Raw genomic sequence first — 16203 nt, 5'->3', positions numbered from 1 at the left:
TTTCAGTAGATGTTTGTAACAGTTGTCTGCAGCAACAGGACTTAGTTTCTTTTTCTTTAAAGTAGGTGATGGAGGAGCCAAGGCTCAGAGTAAACACTTTGGCGTGTCAAAACCTCGTTTCCAAGAGAAATTGAGTCCCCTTTTCTTGAAGCAACTGAAAGGTTGAGATAGCCACCTCTGTAAACCCCATCCATCCTTCTGCAAGTCAGGCACTTTCCTTGGCACCTCTGAGAATTAAGTGACCTCTAAGCCCCTAACGGTGTTTTATAAATCTTGTTAGTTGATCTGCATTTTGCAAAGCTCTTGAATCCAGCCTATTGGTGCATAAGTCACCTTGACTTTCCTCAAGGCTTTGACTCCCAACTCACTTTCAGGCTCCATTTGTCAGTTGAAGGTGCACAAAAAACGTCCCCCCTTATCTTTATTAGAGAGAAAAAAAAGGTGCCTGAGAAATGTAGCTGCACTCTAGTTGGTGCAAGCCAGTAATAGAGGTGCATATAAACCTGTTCTGCCTTGTTGTGTTGATTTAACTTACCAGTACAAATTAAAATAGCCTGAGCGGTTGGAAGTTTAACTAGATCAGTTGGGAGAAAAAAAATAAAATCATGGCCTTTAAATCAAAGGAGGTTTTCTTTCTAGTGCTTCCTGAGTCTGGCAGCTGCCTGTGCAGCTGGACCCCTCATCTCTAGGTCCCCAAATGAGATGCTGATGGGGCACATGCCCATGGTCTCATGGCTGGGACGTGCGTGCACGTGGGTATTGCTGCTGCTGCTCTGCTCCTCGTGGTATCTGAGTTCCCCCAAAAAAACTGTTTGTGCTTTCATATCCCCAGGCCAGGCTCCCTCCAGAGCAGAAACTAGAAATCAGGGGAGTAGGAAGCCTAAGGGCTGTTGTTCAGAGTTCAAGGGCTCCCCATGGCAGGACTCAGCTGTCGTGGGTATGGAGCAGAGGTCTTTGGGCAAGGGAGGCGGCTGCTCAGCCTTGCAATGCGAGGAAGGGGTGGAAGAGGCTGGCTGTGTTTCACCCCTGCAGGGAGAAGGCTCTGAGATCACACAGGCCAGCTGGATCTTGAATCCAAGATGTTTATTTGGAAGGGAGAGTGAGGGTTTCTCAATTTTGCAGGGGCTGCAGATGGGGGTAGGTTTGCTGCCAAGTGATGGGAGCGGGTCTTTGCAGGATGGCTGCTTTGGAAGGCAAGCCATTCCCCAGCTACAATCTGGGACACTGGCTGAGACTCTGAGATTTCAGCATGTCGGGAAGATCTTGGAATGTAACAGAGCTAGACAACAGCAGATTGAGGCTGGATTCGGGGTGCTGCCAAAGCCTGTTGATTTTTTCGTGGGGGTTATGGGAGGAGCAATAGGGCTTGCGTGAGGAGCAGGATTTTGTGATTTGACTGAGTTTCAGCACTGAACAGCCTCCCTTTGCTGCCCAGACTGCCACACTGGAGCTGGCAGAGTGGCTTCTGAGAGTGAGTTGGGGGAGATGATCCCACCAAAAAGAGACTGCTTTTTTTTTTACTGGAGTCATTTTCATCTGGATCCATGGTTAGGAAGGGGTAGCTGTATGAAAACAGACAGTAGAGGGAGAAGAGGAGGTTAGGGCCCCCATAATGTCCATATAATCGATTGAAGCATTTGAGAAACCACAAGCACAGGTGGAAAGGGTAGGACTTTTTTATACAATCTTTAGGCCTCTGAAAAATTGTGAAATCTGATGAATCCCAGTCAGTGTAGCTCAGGGACCAGATTTTATTTTCTGGCGTGGTGGGGAGGAAGCATAAGGCGACACTAGTCATCTGGACCAGATGTGCTCCGGGTGTTGGTGTCAGTCTGAGGTCCCAAGAGGCTGGAAACGGTTGCTCAAGGTGCTCAGGCTTGGATGTCTGAAACTTCCTGATGTCACAAACCCCTGTGCTTTCCCAGCAATGCCCTAATGCAGGTGCTCAGAGCTGGTTACTCAAAGGGCATTTGGTGCTGGGCAGGGCAGGCTTGTGCCAAGGCCTGCAGCCAGAGCCTCATGCTGGTGATGGCTCAGCAGCAGGGTGAATTTTGGCACTGATTATAAGCAGCCCCAAACCAGGACATTTCCCCTAAAACTGAAAGGGGTGAGGAAAAGAGCTCCTCCCTCACACCCCTGATGGCAAAGAAAATGTGGACCTTGTCCTTCATAAACACGGAGCTGAACTCTGTGCCTCTTCCTGGCTTTCCTTGCTCCCAGGCGAAGGTGGTCTGGACTGTCCTCCCTGCCAAAGCTGGCTGGGGTGGGGCTGCTGGCCAGTGTCCGCACCAGGGCCTGGGTGGGGATCTCCTCTCCCTCCCTTCTCAGCAGAAAGAAAAGAGATTTCTTGAGTTCTTTGCTGCCCCGAGGGCCTGGTCGCGCCTGCAGCCACAGCCCCACTAGCTCTCAGAGCTGGTCTCTCCATCATGCTCCTGCACCACCCAAAAGCATCTGCTGTCCCTCTGCTATTGGGACAGCGTGGGAGTATTTTCCCTGGTCAGATGCCGTCTCTCCTGGAAGATACAGGGCAGGAGGTTGACCAAAGGCCGGATCACTAGCAGGGTTCCCCAAGGCTCAGTTTTGGGGTGAGTCCTGTTTAATATCTTTACTGATGATCTGGATGGGGGGATAGAGTGCATCCTCAGTAAGTTCACAGACAGCACTAACTTGGTGGTAGTGCTGATCTGCTGCAGGGTAGGAAGGCTCTGCAGAGGGGTGGGGACAGGTGGGATTGATGGGCTGAGGCCAATGGTATGAAGTTCAATAAAGTGAAGTGCCAGGTCCTGCACTTGGGTCACAGCTACCCCCTGCAGCACCACAGGCTGGGGGAAAGTGGCTGGAAAGTGGCCCAGCAAGAAAGGACCTGGGGGTACTGGTTGACACTGGCTGAACATGACCCAATGTATGCCCAGGTGGGCAAGGAGGCCAATGGCATCTGAGCTTGTATCAGCAATAATGTGGCCAGCAGGACCAGAAAAGTGATCGTCCCTCTGTACCTGGCACTGGTGAGGCCACGCCTCAAGTGCTGTGTTCAGTTCTGGGCCCTTCAAATCAGGAAGGACATTGAGGTGCTGAAGGGAGTCCAGAGAAGGGCAGTGGAGCTGGTGAAGGGTCTGGAGAGTAAGTCTTATGAGGAGCAGCTGAGGGAGTTGGGGCTATTTAGCCTGGAGGAAAGGAGGCTTAGGGGAGACCTTATCACTCTCTACAAATACCTGAAAGGAGGCTGTAGCAAGGTGGTGACAGAACAAGAGCATACAGCCTTGGGCTGCACCAGGGGAGGTTCAGGTTGGACATCAGGAAGAATTTCATCACTGAAAGGGTTGTCAAGCATTGGAATGGGCTGCCCAGGAAGGAGGTGGAGTCACCATCCCTGGAAGTGTCCAAGAAACAGCTGGATGTGCACTTAGAGTGCTATGGTTTAATTGACGTGGTAGTGTTTGGTCAAAGGCTGGACTTGATGACCTTGGAAGTCTTTTCCAGCCTTAATGATTCTATGATTCTGTCACCAAGGCTCATCTTTGTCCTGTGGAGCCAGCAGCATCAGTTGTGACTGGCCTGGCTGCATGCTCAGCATGCAAACCAGCTTCTTGCCCTGGTATTTATCTTCCCACTGCGTTTCCAGCTCTTTTCTTCCTGTCCTGCACACGCTATGAGCAAGTCTTGAGCCCCAGGTCTGGCAGAGGTGGTTTGCCCCTCTTTCACTGCCTCTTGAGTGCAGGCAGCTTGTCAATAGCATCAGCATGGCCTCACTCCTGCCCACCAACATGCTGCAAAAGTGGGTTCAGGGAGCCTCTGTTTCGGGAGATGCATTACCCATACTGGGCACCCCATATCAGGAAGACTCCTGCCTCCAGGACTTGCAGGGCTGCTGGTAGAGAGGTGATGCATCTCCAGCCACTGCCTTGTCTCTTCTGCTCCTTAATCTCCGTACATCCCTCTTTTCCTTGAAGCAGATCCTTGTCCCTGCTCAGAGGACACTGACAGCAGTGGCAGCCAGTCCATGGCTTGAAGTTGGGGTCCAAAAACTGTGGGTAGAGCCCCAGCCTTGTTCTTTTATTTGTGTGAGAGGCACAGCCTCAAGTAACCCTTGTGGCAGCGAGGAGCAGGGGGACACACAGAGGCCCAGGAAGGTGAATTAACATCCTCAAGGTCCTTCTGAAGATCACTTTCTGACTGAGAATAGGTCCCCATTTCCTGGCCTCCAGAGATCCTGCTGCTGGCCCCATGCAACACAATTCTTTTTATTTTCCCCTTACTAATGAGTTGTTCCTTTCTGCTGGGTGTAAACGAGGGGAAAAGTTGTCCCATGCTGCAGGCACTGGCACAGCCCCGTGGCAGTCCAGGATCTGCTCTGGTACAGGGACATGCAGAGAAGCGTGGTCTGCCATGCCCACCATCCCAGGCTGCCCTAGGAACCAGGGCCAACCTGAATCCTACCAAGCAGCCATGAGTCATGGTTCCACGGGAGCATCCAGCTTCTACAGGGACACCCTGTGCTGGAGTGAGCACTTGGAGGTGGAACATGGGACTTTGCCTGTGGGGTAGCCACTGAAGATGGGACATGGGTCTTAGCCTCATGGTTTCTCCTTCCCAGTGTCCTGGGGGAGGCTTGGTGACTTCAAGCGCCTCACAGGGTGATGGGGAGAGGCTGGAGGCACTGTGCATCCTGTTCCTCCAAGCTGGCACTGAATATTTGGCCTCTAGCCTTTCTCCACCCCCAGCTCTCCTGTGCTCAGGGGGTCCCTTGATGCTAGCAAGGGGGTCTCTGATGCCTGTGCACTGCATGGCCTGCTGCTCCCATCACTTCTAGCAAGGGCAGCTATTAATATCTTGGATGCTGTTCCCCTCCCTTCTTCCTTCAACCTGCCGAGGATAACCAACCTGATCTCTGCACAGGGAGCACCATGAGAAAAGCCAAAGCTTGGAGCATGTGTGTGTGCTCCAGGTTGTCCAGGGAAGGCAAGGCCTCCTGCTCTGGCTCGGGACCTCCCCGATCCTGCCTGGTGCGTACTGTAAATGGTGTGCAAGATGAACCCCAAACGTGAAAGCATTTCCTTCCTGTTCCTGTAAGGGGATTAGTCTCCTGCGAGTGCCGTGAGGGCTGTGAGGAGTTTGAAAAGAGCTGGTTTTGCCTGGGTCTGGTCAGCAGGAGACTGGGACAGGGGGGAGGGATGCTCCAGGGGGGTTTAAGCTGCTGGACTGGTCCCCTTGGGCTGTGGCGGTGTGTGACCTCATGGTCTGACATCCTGTTTTGGGGCACACTAGAGTGCTGTGCCCCAGATGTTCACAGTGTCAAGGTGCTGGTGTGTTAGCAGGTGGGGGGACGCTTTCAGGAGGGATGAAAATAGCTCACTGCATGGGTTTTTCTCAGAAAACTGTCCAGCTGACAGCAGATCGGGGCTGGGGAGAGGGAAGTCTGTGTGTGGGAGGCGCAGGGAGGCGAAAGGTTGCATTCGCCTCCTTGGTCCAGGGCTTTCGGTGCATTAAAATTCAGTCACTGTGACTTCAGGCCCGTCTCCAGCAACGTGCCGGACGTGTGTCTCAATGGGAGCCCTTGATCCCGGTCCCTAGGCTGAGCTGCAGGTGTCTGGAGCCATTCCCGCAACAGGCATCTGCCCTTGCAACTTCCTTGCTCCGGTTCCACCTTCCTCCTCCTCCTCACCCTTTCTCCCCTTGTGCTTCAAGCTGCTCCCTCCGTTCTGGCTTTCCGGTGACTGCAAACAATGTCCTTATTCACTCGTGGCTGGGATTTGGCGGCGAGGGGAAGGCCTGGGCGCAGAGGAGGAGGAAGGAGAGAGGCAGGGAAGTGAGCGCGCCTGTCCTGGGCCAGCCGTCCAGGCTGTGGTTAAAGCACTCTGTGGGGCAGTCTGGCTCTCTCCTCCTCCCAGTTTCCTACAGCACAAGGCTGTGCACTCCTATGATTGTCCACCTGCCCTGCTGTATTACCCCTCCAACCCACAGACAGTTTCAGCACAGTTGATTGGGAATCAGCATCCTGCAAGCATCCCGCAGGTCAGTGTGCGGGGACTTGGTTGCTCTTGCAAGGTGAATGGCCCCTGAAGGATGCATAGCACTTATTAGACATCAGAGAAGCTGCGTGGCCTTTATTTACCCTACGAACACAGGCTTTTCACTGCTTCAGTTCTTGTCTAAAACCACAGCAGCTCAGCAGGTCATGGGGCACTTCTTTATGTCAGGTGAAGCTGCCAGGCTCCTTCCTTATCCTCCTGGGAGGTGGGCACGGCTGGTGAGCACTTGAGCACCCCAGGGAAGTGGTGCCACAGGCTCTCTCCTGCCAGCTCTCTTTAGGAGGCTCACAAGGGCCTTGACCAGCCTCGGAGAAGGTGAAACCTTGAGGCATGTCATGGGATTTTGCTGTCCCAGTGACATGGGCTGCTGGGGGCTGTGAAGCGGGGATGAGGGGAGTGCTGGGCCTCAGGCAGGGCAGGGGCACAATCTGCTGTTATGGTGGGCTCAGCAGTGACCACAGGCTTAGCTCTGCCCTTTGGGAGAGGACACTGGTGAGACCAGTGTAAGACAAGCCAGGGAGACATCTTGCCCACAGATTTCTCCCTGCCTGGGAGGTCTTGGGTGGGTGTGAGCCCCTTCCCACTCCCCAGTACCCCTCTTTGTGATAGGGGGTTGCCCAGCTGGCTGAGCTGGACCGTGTATGTAGCTTATCTCATGTTGCCGTGCTGAAGCGGTGCAGTGGCTCTCAGATAAGGAGCCTAGATACCCCGTATCATCAGAACTGTTAAACTCTGTACTACCATCTTGCTATCTTGTGGCTGCAGGAATTTGATGTTGCAGTAGTTCTTCACTGCCTGTCCCCCAGCAGGCATCCCCCCATCCCCTGCCTGGGAGGTGAATGTGTCCCATGCTGGAGCGGCCACTGAGAGTTGGGGCCGGTGCAGATTCAGGGGGACTGACTGGGAGGTGCAATAAGGTGCACAGAGCGAGGGTGGTGTTTCCCTGGTGGTGGTTTCCTCCCAGCAAGCCGTGGGCGGATAGCAGTGGTCAGCAAGCCTTCCCCCAACACAATCCCACGGGGACCAGCTATGTGCATCCTCCCTGCAGTGAGATGTTGCAACACTTGCTTTGCTTCCTGCAGAGATGCCCCTCCAAGTAGCATTTCCCTCCCAGTGCATGACCTTGGTATCCCAAACCCATCCGACATGCCACGATGGCTCCCCAGGAATCCCTGCTCTGCTGGTGGTGGGGCTCCCGATGGGCAAGCCAAGACAGCCTTCTCTCATTTCTCCTTCCCACCTCCGGTGGTTCTACTCCCACACAGGGTTAATGCCCACAATGTGTGTCATGACTCCTTGTATGGGCTCAGCACGTTTGTACCTCGACTTTATTTTTTTCCATAGAGGACAGATTACGTCCATCTCAGAATAAGCTAGTGTCCATCAACTAGCCCCATCTCACTGGGGCCAGTGGGGTCATGGTGGACCAGCCACTTGCCCCAGACACTGGTTAACTCATTAATTAATGAGATTGGTTCACTCTCGGCTGGTGTTGGAATACAGAGCATTTTTAGTGTCTGTTTTGGAAACTGGCGACTTGTCTCAGAAAAGACAAACTGGGATCAGAGTTGCTCAGAGCCAGGAAAGGGCGCCTGTATGAGGGAACTGCAGTTCTCCTGGCATCAAGGTCATGCATGAAATATGAGAAATTACCCCGAGAAATTCTGATCCTGAAGGAGGAGGAGGAGAAGGAGGAGTTCATGACTTCAGAAATACCAGATTTGGGAGGGGATGGAAGGGGAAGGGATATATTTTCCTTTTCAAAATACCTAAGGAATTTGGCCTGTGCTGCATAGACAATAAGATTTTGCCCCTCTCTGCTGGAAGGGGTAGTTCATACCCATGTGTCTTGTTAAGGTTTTGTTGCCATGGGTGAAAAGCCCTCCCATCCCGTGCAGTCTCAGGCATGCACAGTTTTAAATCAGCCTAAAATCAAGAGAGTGGCTCAAATGTGAGATTTAAAGAAAACACTGCATGTCCTCTATTCTCTCTGATTTCTGTGGCTTTAGTTTGAATTTTTGGTCAGTTTTTCCAGCTGTGAGGGGCTATTAAGTTATGTATGTAAAAACTTATTTATATATATGTTTGTGTGTATATTTGTGAATTCACATAACTATATGATTCCAGGAGTGGAGCAGTCTAAGGTTTGTTACAAAACACAAAGGTTGGCAGCTCTGCCATGGCAGCTGCAGGATGATGGTACGTGCATGTCCGGGGTCCCTCACACCAGTGGGGTTGGCAGGATGACCTTTGACTGCCTGGCATCTGGAAGTGATGGGAAAGCCTGCTTTATCCCATGAAAGCATCCCAGCAGCACCAGGGGGAAAGGCAGGGGCTGCCTCAGACTGCTGCCTCCATGTCAGATACCTGATGCGTACGTCAGAGTGGGACAGGGATTTGGCCTCTGTGCCCAGCGAGCTATAAGCCTTGGATCCTGTCCTATGTTTTTTCCACATCCCTGTCCCAGCTGTCAAACAGGGAAGTCATGCAGAGGATTGGGCTGCTCCTGGGGACCCTGCTGGACTCAGCTGTCCTCCTGGTGGGCTGGTGTGGGATGCATCTGGCTGCTTGTGATGGAGATGGTGAATCTCTGTAGCAGGGAGGGAGGCACAGGGAAGATGTAAAGCTCACTATGTCCTTTGGCTCTCTGGCATGGAAAATGAGCAGCTCAGCACGACCTGCCTCAGCTCCCATGCTCAGCTGGCCTCCTGCAAGCAGGGATATGGGAAGGTGGCTCTTTTGTGAAGTGGGCTTGCCGCCCGCCACTTCTCAGCCTGGCTATATTGGGCTACTGCCTACCCACCCCATCACTCTGCCTGGTGCTGGACCCGAAACCCTGTGGCTTTGCCTGGTGCTGGACCCAAAACTCTGTCTGAGCCTCCAGAAAATTCCCCAGCAGCCCCACACCCAGGGCCGGCTACCAGCACAGGACCTGGGACATGATTCCTACTTGCACCCTTCTCTCTCCAAGCAATTGGTGTTTCACTCGCTCTCCATTTCCCATCATGTTTAACTTGGGAGTGGGCCACAGACTCCTGATGCTACCGCAGCACAAATAACAACCCTTTTACAATGAAAAAAGGAGATTTTTAATATATGCATCAAATCTTTCTCCATGTGGATGCTCCCACCTCTTCATTGGGTCTTAAAACCAGCAGCAGCAGCGATACCCTTGAATGCTCCAGGTCCCTGTGTTTCTGTACACACGTGCCAACTAATGTCCCCCATAGCTGGGGGTGTCTGAATCACTGTGGCTGCCCCTCAGCCCCTGTTTCAACTGGAAGTGCTGTCTGTGTGTCTGCCTGCGTGTACCTGGGTGGGTGCACACGTGTGGGCCCCGGGCATGCACATGGAGTGCGCCTGTGAGTGGGAAGCCAGGTTTTTTTAGCTCCTCGTTATTATTAGTGGTACGAGCCCAGTGACAGTGAGGCTGGAGGTGCCCGAGACCTTAAGAAAAACAACAGGAGGGAGGAGGCTTCACATTCCTGCTCCTGAATTGAGTCGGAGGTGACAGCCTTTCCCTGCAATGCAATTAATCCCGGCAGCGCCTCTGCCACCCTCCCCCTCCTGCCTCGTCCAGGAATTAATTACTTGATTATAAATTCCCGAGTGGCAGTTTATAATAGCAATAATCCCCTCGAAATTCATTCTCACTGCTGGTTTCTTCCCATCTCACCCCTATCATTGAGTCTCTAACGCCGCATCTCTGTGACGGGCAAAGCCCTTCTCCTCGACCCGTTGGTGTCCTGGCTTTTCCCCCCAATAACCATGGAGGAGGAATATTTGGAGTTGATTTTGAGGGTGTTTTGGGAATCCCTGCTCCTGCTCACGGGGATGGAGCCCTTCTCTCATGGGTGGTGGGTTTCATCCTGGCTGGGGAAGTGCGCAGGAGCGAGGCGCTCACGCTGGTAGCTGGGGATAAGGTCTTGTCCCACTTATTGGGCTGATGGCCCAGGCCCAGCCCTGAGGAGTGGGGCCGGGGGCTGGCAGTGTGGCGGGGGGAGGCCCTGCTCCTCCTCACTCTGTCCTTCTCGATTACGCTGACGCTGGCTCTGGGGCTTGTCACGGAGGCGGGAAGGAAGAAAGGATTTGCATGGTGTACAGGGGCGTGAGGGACGTGGTGATGTCTAACAGGAGCCTGCTGGCGATGGGTGATGGGCCTCGAAATGGTGCTGCCTTAGTGGGAGATGAGCCTCTCCATGTCCCCACCAGGGTCCCCAGGGCTTGGCTCTGACCCAACCCCACTGACTGGGCTGCAGAAAGTTACCTGAGGGGCTGCCCCCATCCAGGGAACCCAGACCAAGGTCCCCATCAGATAATGCTGCCCGGCACACACAGCCCTCTGTGTGGTTTCCAGCTCCACCACTATGCATGGCTTTCAGCAGTGACATCCTGCTGGGAAAAAGCACTGTCCCTCCCAGACTGCATGGGCAGAGCTGGTGTGGGCAGCACCAATGCTCACCAGCTGTGTTTGGCTACTGGGCTCTGACAATGCTTCTCTCTCCCACCTCTGCAGAAGATGCTGATGAAACAGCAGGACCGCCTGGAGGAGCGGGAGCAGGACATTGAAGAGCAGCTCTACAAGCTGGAATCGGACAAGCGGCTGGTCGAGGTAACTGGTTCTTCACCCTGCTGTGGCCAGTCCTGGGGACTGTCACCCCATGGCACCATTGGGACAAGCTTCTGGGACATAGGGGCCAGGTGGGCAGGGAGGAAGGCAGACATGCAGGGGAGGAATAGCTGGAGAGACCTGCTGCCTCAATTCCAGTCTTGGCAGTCATCCTTTTTGGGGACAAAGTGTGTTTGGAGCTGCCCTACAGCCTCATGGATCCTGGGGTGAGTTGGGAGGTGAGGAACAAGGCTGTCCTTGAGTATCAGATGGCCCACCCTGCCCTCAGCTCAGTGCAGAGTTCCCCAGCCTGCCTGCTTCATCCCGAGTGGAAAGGGAGGGTCTGGAGTGGGAGATCCCTGAATAAACCTGAAATACCCACAAGATGGAAGAGATGTAAGCAAGAGTTTTGCTGGGATATAGGGAAAACAAGACCAGGTCATGGTCCTTAAAGCCCCTCAGCCTCCCAGAACATTGGAGGGAAGGTCTCTGGAGCATGAAGTCTTCAGCCTGGGGTGGGGCTGGGGATGAAGATGGGAATAGGTGGGGTTTTTCCAGGGGAGCACACCTGGATTGGGTGGTGCAGCAGGCTGTTGCTTGACATTGAGGTCTCTGGAGGCGATTCACAGATAGACCCCAGAAAGCAGGTCCATGGATCTCCTGGGCCAACCAAACCTCACAGTGTCCCTGTTGCATCTGGCACATAGGAGTCCCATGTGGCAGCTGATGGCAGGGTTGGATCTGTGTGGGTGATGCATGGAGCAGAGCTGGGGTGCAACTTTTAGGTTGCACCTTTCCCTGTTGGAGAAAGGACCCAGGTATCCTGGGACATCATGGGAGAGGTTGGAGGGCTCAGAGGGCCTGACCCTGCTCCTCTCCCAGGAGAAGGTGAGCCAGCTGAAGGACGAGGTTCGCCTGCAGTACGAGAAGATGCACCAGATCTGGACGAGGACTTGCGGAAGACCATGGAGATCCTGGACAAGGCCCAGGCCAAGTTCTGCAACGAGAATGCAGCCCAAGTCCTGCACCTCAACGAGCGCATGCAGGAGGCCAAGAAGCTCCTCAGCTCTGTTCAGGTCATGTTCGACAAAACTGAGGACATCAACTTCATGAAGGTAAGACAAACTGCCCGTGGTGGGGGTGGGACGGGGACTGTGGGAGGGCTGGTTGTGTGGGGAGCATTGGGGAGGTGTGGGGCATGGCAGGGAGTAGGCTAGGTATTCTGGCAGGGCTGGCTGATGCCTCCAGAAGGCTCAGCAATGGGCGGAAGGGCAAGGAGCAGTGGAGTAGGCTCAGTTCCAGCCTCAAATGAGGAGTGCTGCAGCCTGGAGATGGGGCTGGGGCAGCCCGTGCTGGGGGGGGATGGGGCTCGGCACCCCTGGGCAGCCTGTCCCTTCCTGGGGAGCCACAGAAGCTGACACTGAAAGGGGATTTTGCTGCTGTGGCAGGGAATAGCCTTACTGACCAGAACTTCTCCTTCTACTCCTAGAACACCAAGTCTGTGAAAATCTTAATGGACAGGTAAGCATGTTGTGGGGGAAGGGCACATTCATGTTCTCAGGGGCACAACAGCACAATTGTCCAGAGGAGGACCAGGGCAGGGATGCTTCAGGGCCTGGAAGAGACATGTGCCATGCCTCAGCTTCCCTCTCTGTCTGGGAGGATGAAAACATCCCCTCGTGCAGCCATTAAATCAGGTCCTTCCCTTGGACTAGGAGAAATGTAGCAGTGTGCTTGTGGAAGAGCAGAGCTAGGAACCCAGGACCCCAGCCAGATTGGGGTGCAGGTTCAGTCCAGCTCCACGGGACCAGAGACAGGGGCAGGGGGTTCAGAGCCAGCACCAGCAGAGCATAGGCGATCTGGGATGGCCATGCAGGGGAGACATGGGCTGCAGATGTGCCCTGGCTTGGGATGTTCACAGCAAAGCTGGACAGGGAAGGTCCTGCCCACCAGAGACAGCTCCCTTCTGCCCTCCACCCTAGGGAGGGAGTCTGGCCCTGGGAGGCTGTAGGGGGAGGAGCTTCTGACCCTCTTCTAAGTCTGCCTTGTCCCTCATGCCTCTCCTCTCTGTCCATTGTCCCCAACAGGACCCAGAACTGTACAGGTGGCAGCCTGCCCCCACCCAAAATCGGCCACCTCAACTCCAAGCTCTTCCTGAACGAGATCGCCAAGAAGGAGAAGCAGCTGAGGAAGTTGCTGGAAGGTGGGTGAAACCTGAGGGCTGTGGGGTGCGTGGGCATGAGACCTCACTATCTCCTGTATCCATAGCTGGATGTCTGCAGATCCCAGTACAAAAGGGTGGGGAGAGCTGTCAGGGTGCAGGGACCCTGGGGGGAGCCCCTCTGCAGTCAGCAAGGGAATAGGGAGTCATGAAGCAAGCTCCTGACTCTCCTGAGGGCACTGTGAAATGGCTGTGTTTAGAGTTATGTGAAACCCTGAAATATAGGCTTCTTGAGGGGCTGGCCATCAGCAGGAAAAGTCAGTGGAAAAGTGGGGGTCAGGATGTGGGCAGGGACAGCCAGGGCCCAGCATGGTCCCACAGCCCCCAGCCCATATCTGAGAGCAGATCATGTCCTGCAGAGGCTTCCCAGTCCTCTCTCCTCAGGGGATTTGGGTTTGTCCCCCAGATTGTCTCACCCTGGTCCTGTTAGGGACTGTGGTGATGAGCTGTTTGCAGAGCAGTGCCTGAGGCCACCCCGAGCCTGCTGGCAAGGTCCAGCACTGAACCTGCAAACCCCCGTGTGTGGTTGCATGCCCGGTTTGCCGCTGGTGGGGTGGGCTGGGGGACCCTCTGCTCATATGGGGCTGGAGCGCAGGTCTTGGGGCTTCACTGCAGGTTTGGATAAATGTCCAGAGTGCCCTGTAGCTGTTCCATGCTGTGCTTGATACAGTTTCCCTCTCCCGTTCCCCTCCGCAGGTCCTCTGAGCACCCCTGTCCCCTTCCTGCAGAGTATCCCCATGTACCCCTGCACCGTCAGCAACTCCGGCGCGGAGAAGCGCAAGCACTCCACCGCCTTCCCCGAGGGCAGCTTCCTCGAGCCATCGTCCGGGACTGTGGCGAGCCAGTACATGAGCCAGGGCGCTTCAGCTGGCGAGGGGCAGTCCGCACAAGCCATGGTGCCTTGTAGCTCCACGCAGCACATAGTTGGACTTCCTAGCGGCCCGCAGCCGGTGCACTCGGGCTCCGTCTTCAACCCATCTCACTACCCCAACACCACGTCATCTCAGCAGTCCGTGCTCTCCCAGTACGGCGGGCGCAAAATCCTCGTCTGCTCCGTGGATAACTGTTACTGTTCCTCTGTGTCCAACCACAGCGGGCACCAGCCCTACCCGCGGTCGGGGCACTTCCCCTGGACAGTCTCGTCGCAGGAGTACTCCCACCCACTGCCGCCCGCCCCCGCCGTCCCCCAGTCGCTCCCGGGACTTGCCGTGAGGGAATGGATTGACGCATCCCAGCAGCACGGGCGGCAGGATTTCTATAGGGTCTACGGCCAGCCATCGGCGAAACACTACGTCACCAGTTAACCGTCACACTCTCTGGAGAGTCCCGCTCGATGACGTGTTCAGACAGAAAAGTCTGGTTTGGTTTGGCTTTTCTTTTTTTTTTTTTAACCCCTTTTAAATCAAACCCAATTTTTTCCCTGCCTCACACCCCTCCAGGATTTTGGGGAGGGCTGTTTTATCATATCTCTCTTTTCTTTTTTTTTTTTTTAATCCTTTTAAAATTAAATAATAAGGTTTTTTCATTTTAATTCTTTTTTTAATTTAATTTTGGAAAGTCCTTCCTGCCCCTCGCTGGGAAAACACGAGGGAGAAATTACTGAGAAGAAATTGATGGGGATTTCAGTCGGAACGTCTGGCTCTGTGCGTCGCTCTCTTCCTCACTCCTCTCTGCCTTTGGAAAACTTCAGAAGGGACAATGGCACCTTCTCTCTTTCCATTTCTCCAAGTCATTTTCTCTGGTTTGATTCAGTTTTTCCCTTTTCCTCCCACCCCTTTCTTTCCCTTTTAAAAGAAAAGAAAGAAAAAAAGTCTATCATTGATTCAGTATGAAACGATACTTGTAGATTTTGGGTTTGTTACCTTTTTTTTTAAAGGCTGGGTTTTTTTGTGTTATGAGGCCACTTAATCATGCATATTGGCATTTTTTTTCCTTCTTTCAGAGATTTGTAAATACACAATGGCAGGAAATTTAATGCACAAAAAAAAAAGGGAAAAGAAACTTTAAAAAAAAAAAAACCACGAATAAATAAATAAAAAAAAAAAATCTGTTCTAGTTTTTCAGGAGGGGAAGCGTTGCTGAAAGGCACCCCCGTCCTGTGTATCGCTGATGCAACTTCCTGTAACAGCACTTTGTATAAAAAAAAGTGGACTTCCTGCTATAAGGCACAGGTATTTATTCTGTAACCAATTTAGATACACACACAGACACACACACACACATAAAATATTCAAATAAATGTGATCACTTAGTGCAAATGCCTTGCTCTGCTGCAGCTCTTCCCCCAGGAATGCCAGCTCCGACAGGAGGCTCCCACCTGCTTTTGGAAGGAACCACTCCCCGGTCCCAAAGGGGACGGTGGTGGGAGGTTTTCCGGAGGGGCCGTTTGGGAGGGAGCAGCGCAGGATGGGGGGCAGCAGGTCTCAGCCATGGAGGGGGTTGCCACTAGCACCCATACCCATGGGGAAGTGTGCTGGAGCCGTGGCTCTCCACCAGCTCCCTCCCAGACGGCGAGGATGTGAGTCAGGCATGGAGCCGGCCGGGCCACATCCTGCCCACAGCCTCCAGAACATCGCCATTGTGGGATGGGAATGGGGTTGGGGACAGCAGTTTTCCTGACCTCTGCCAGTATCCACCATTCCGGCCACGCCGCTGCCCCGGCACCCAGCCCTTGAGGCTTTGTCCCCACCTAAAGCCTCACTGCCCCGTGGGGCCTTATGGGTGCTGGCAGCACCCTGGGCTGGTTTGGGGACCTTCTGTTCTCAGCCAAGGCTGGGAAGGGTGAAGAGGAACCCTTTTTCCAGGACGTGCGGTGGAGCCGTGGGCTGGCCTGGCTGTGGCTGTGCAGGGCAAGCTCATGGTCTGGGAAAAATGAGGCTGACTTCATAAAGCAGAGCAGCGTCCTAGAGGCAGGAGGGTTTTTCCATCACTCTCTTCAGGCTTGGCTTGCCTTATTTTGTTCCTGGTTGCAAAACACCTCTGGGTTTAGTTCCGGTTTGGATTTCCCCCGTGCTGCTTTGGTGGGAAACAGGGAGGGGAGAGTCTCAGTGAGCTGAAAGAGGGGAACAGTGGGTCCAAGGGAGGGGACCCTCACACCTAGCTCCCCCCGTTCTATCCCAACGAGATGGCAGCAAATCCCTGGCCAGTGGGGCCCCTTTCCCAGGCAGTGTTGGAGTGTAGAGCCAGCACCTCTTGCCCCTATGTGTTTCTAGCCTCTCTCTGGGTTAATGCTGCCTCATGCACTGGGTGCAGAGGGTGGCAGCACGGCCCCACTGTCCTGCCAGGCTCTTCCCAACCCTGTCCTGCCTGGGCTCTTCAGGAACCCCCCAATCCATTGGGATACT

The 16203-nt window shown here is 54.0% G+C and overlaps 1 protein-coding gene across 1 annotated transcript in view; it reads left to right on the top strand.

Annotated features, from left to right (window-relative positions):
* The window catches only part of TRIM8 (tripartite motif containing 8), a 30709-nt gene extending 15592 nt beyond the window's left edge, over positions 1 to 15117 (top strand). The window contains 6 exon segments of the mRNA XM_032695202.1: positions 10546 to 10641; positions 11521 to 11575; positions 11578 to 11753; positions 12128 to 12159; positions 12726 to 12841; positions 13556 to 15117. Coding sequence (XP_032551093.1) covers positions 10546 to 10641; positions 11521 to 11575; positions 11578 to 11753; positions 12128 to 12159; positions 12726 to 12841; positions 13556 to 14163 — 1083 coding nt within the window. The 3' untranslated portion in view covers positions 14164 to 15117.
* The last annotated feature ends 1086 nt before the right edge of the window (positions 15118 to 16203 follow it).

Source organism: Chiroxiphia lanceolata, chromosome 8, assembly GCF_009829145.1.
Source record: "Chiroxiphia lanceolata isolate bChiLan1 chromosome 8, bChiLan1.pri, whole genome shotgun sequence".
Lineage (NCBI taxonomy): Eukaryota > Metazoa > Chordata > Aves > Passeriformes > Pipridae > Chiroxiphia > Chiroxiphia lanceolata.
This window is presented reverse-complemented; position numbering and strand designations above follow the sequence as displayed.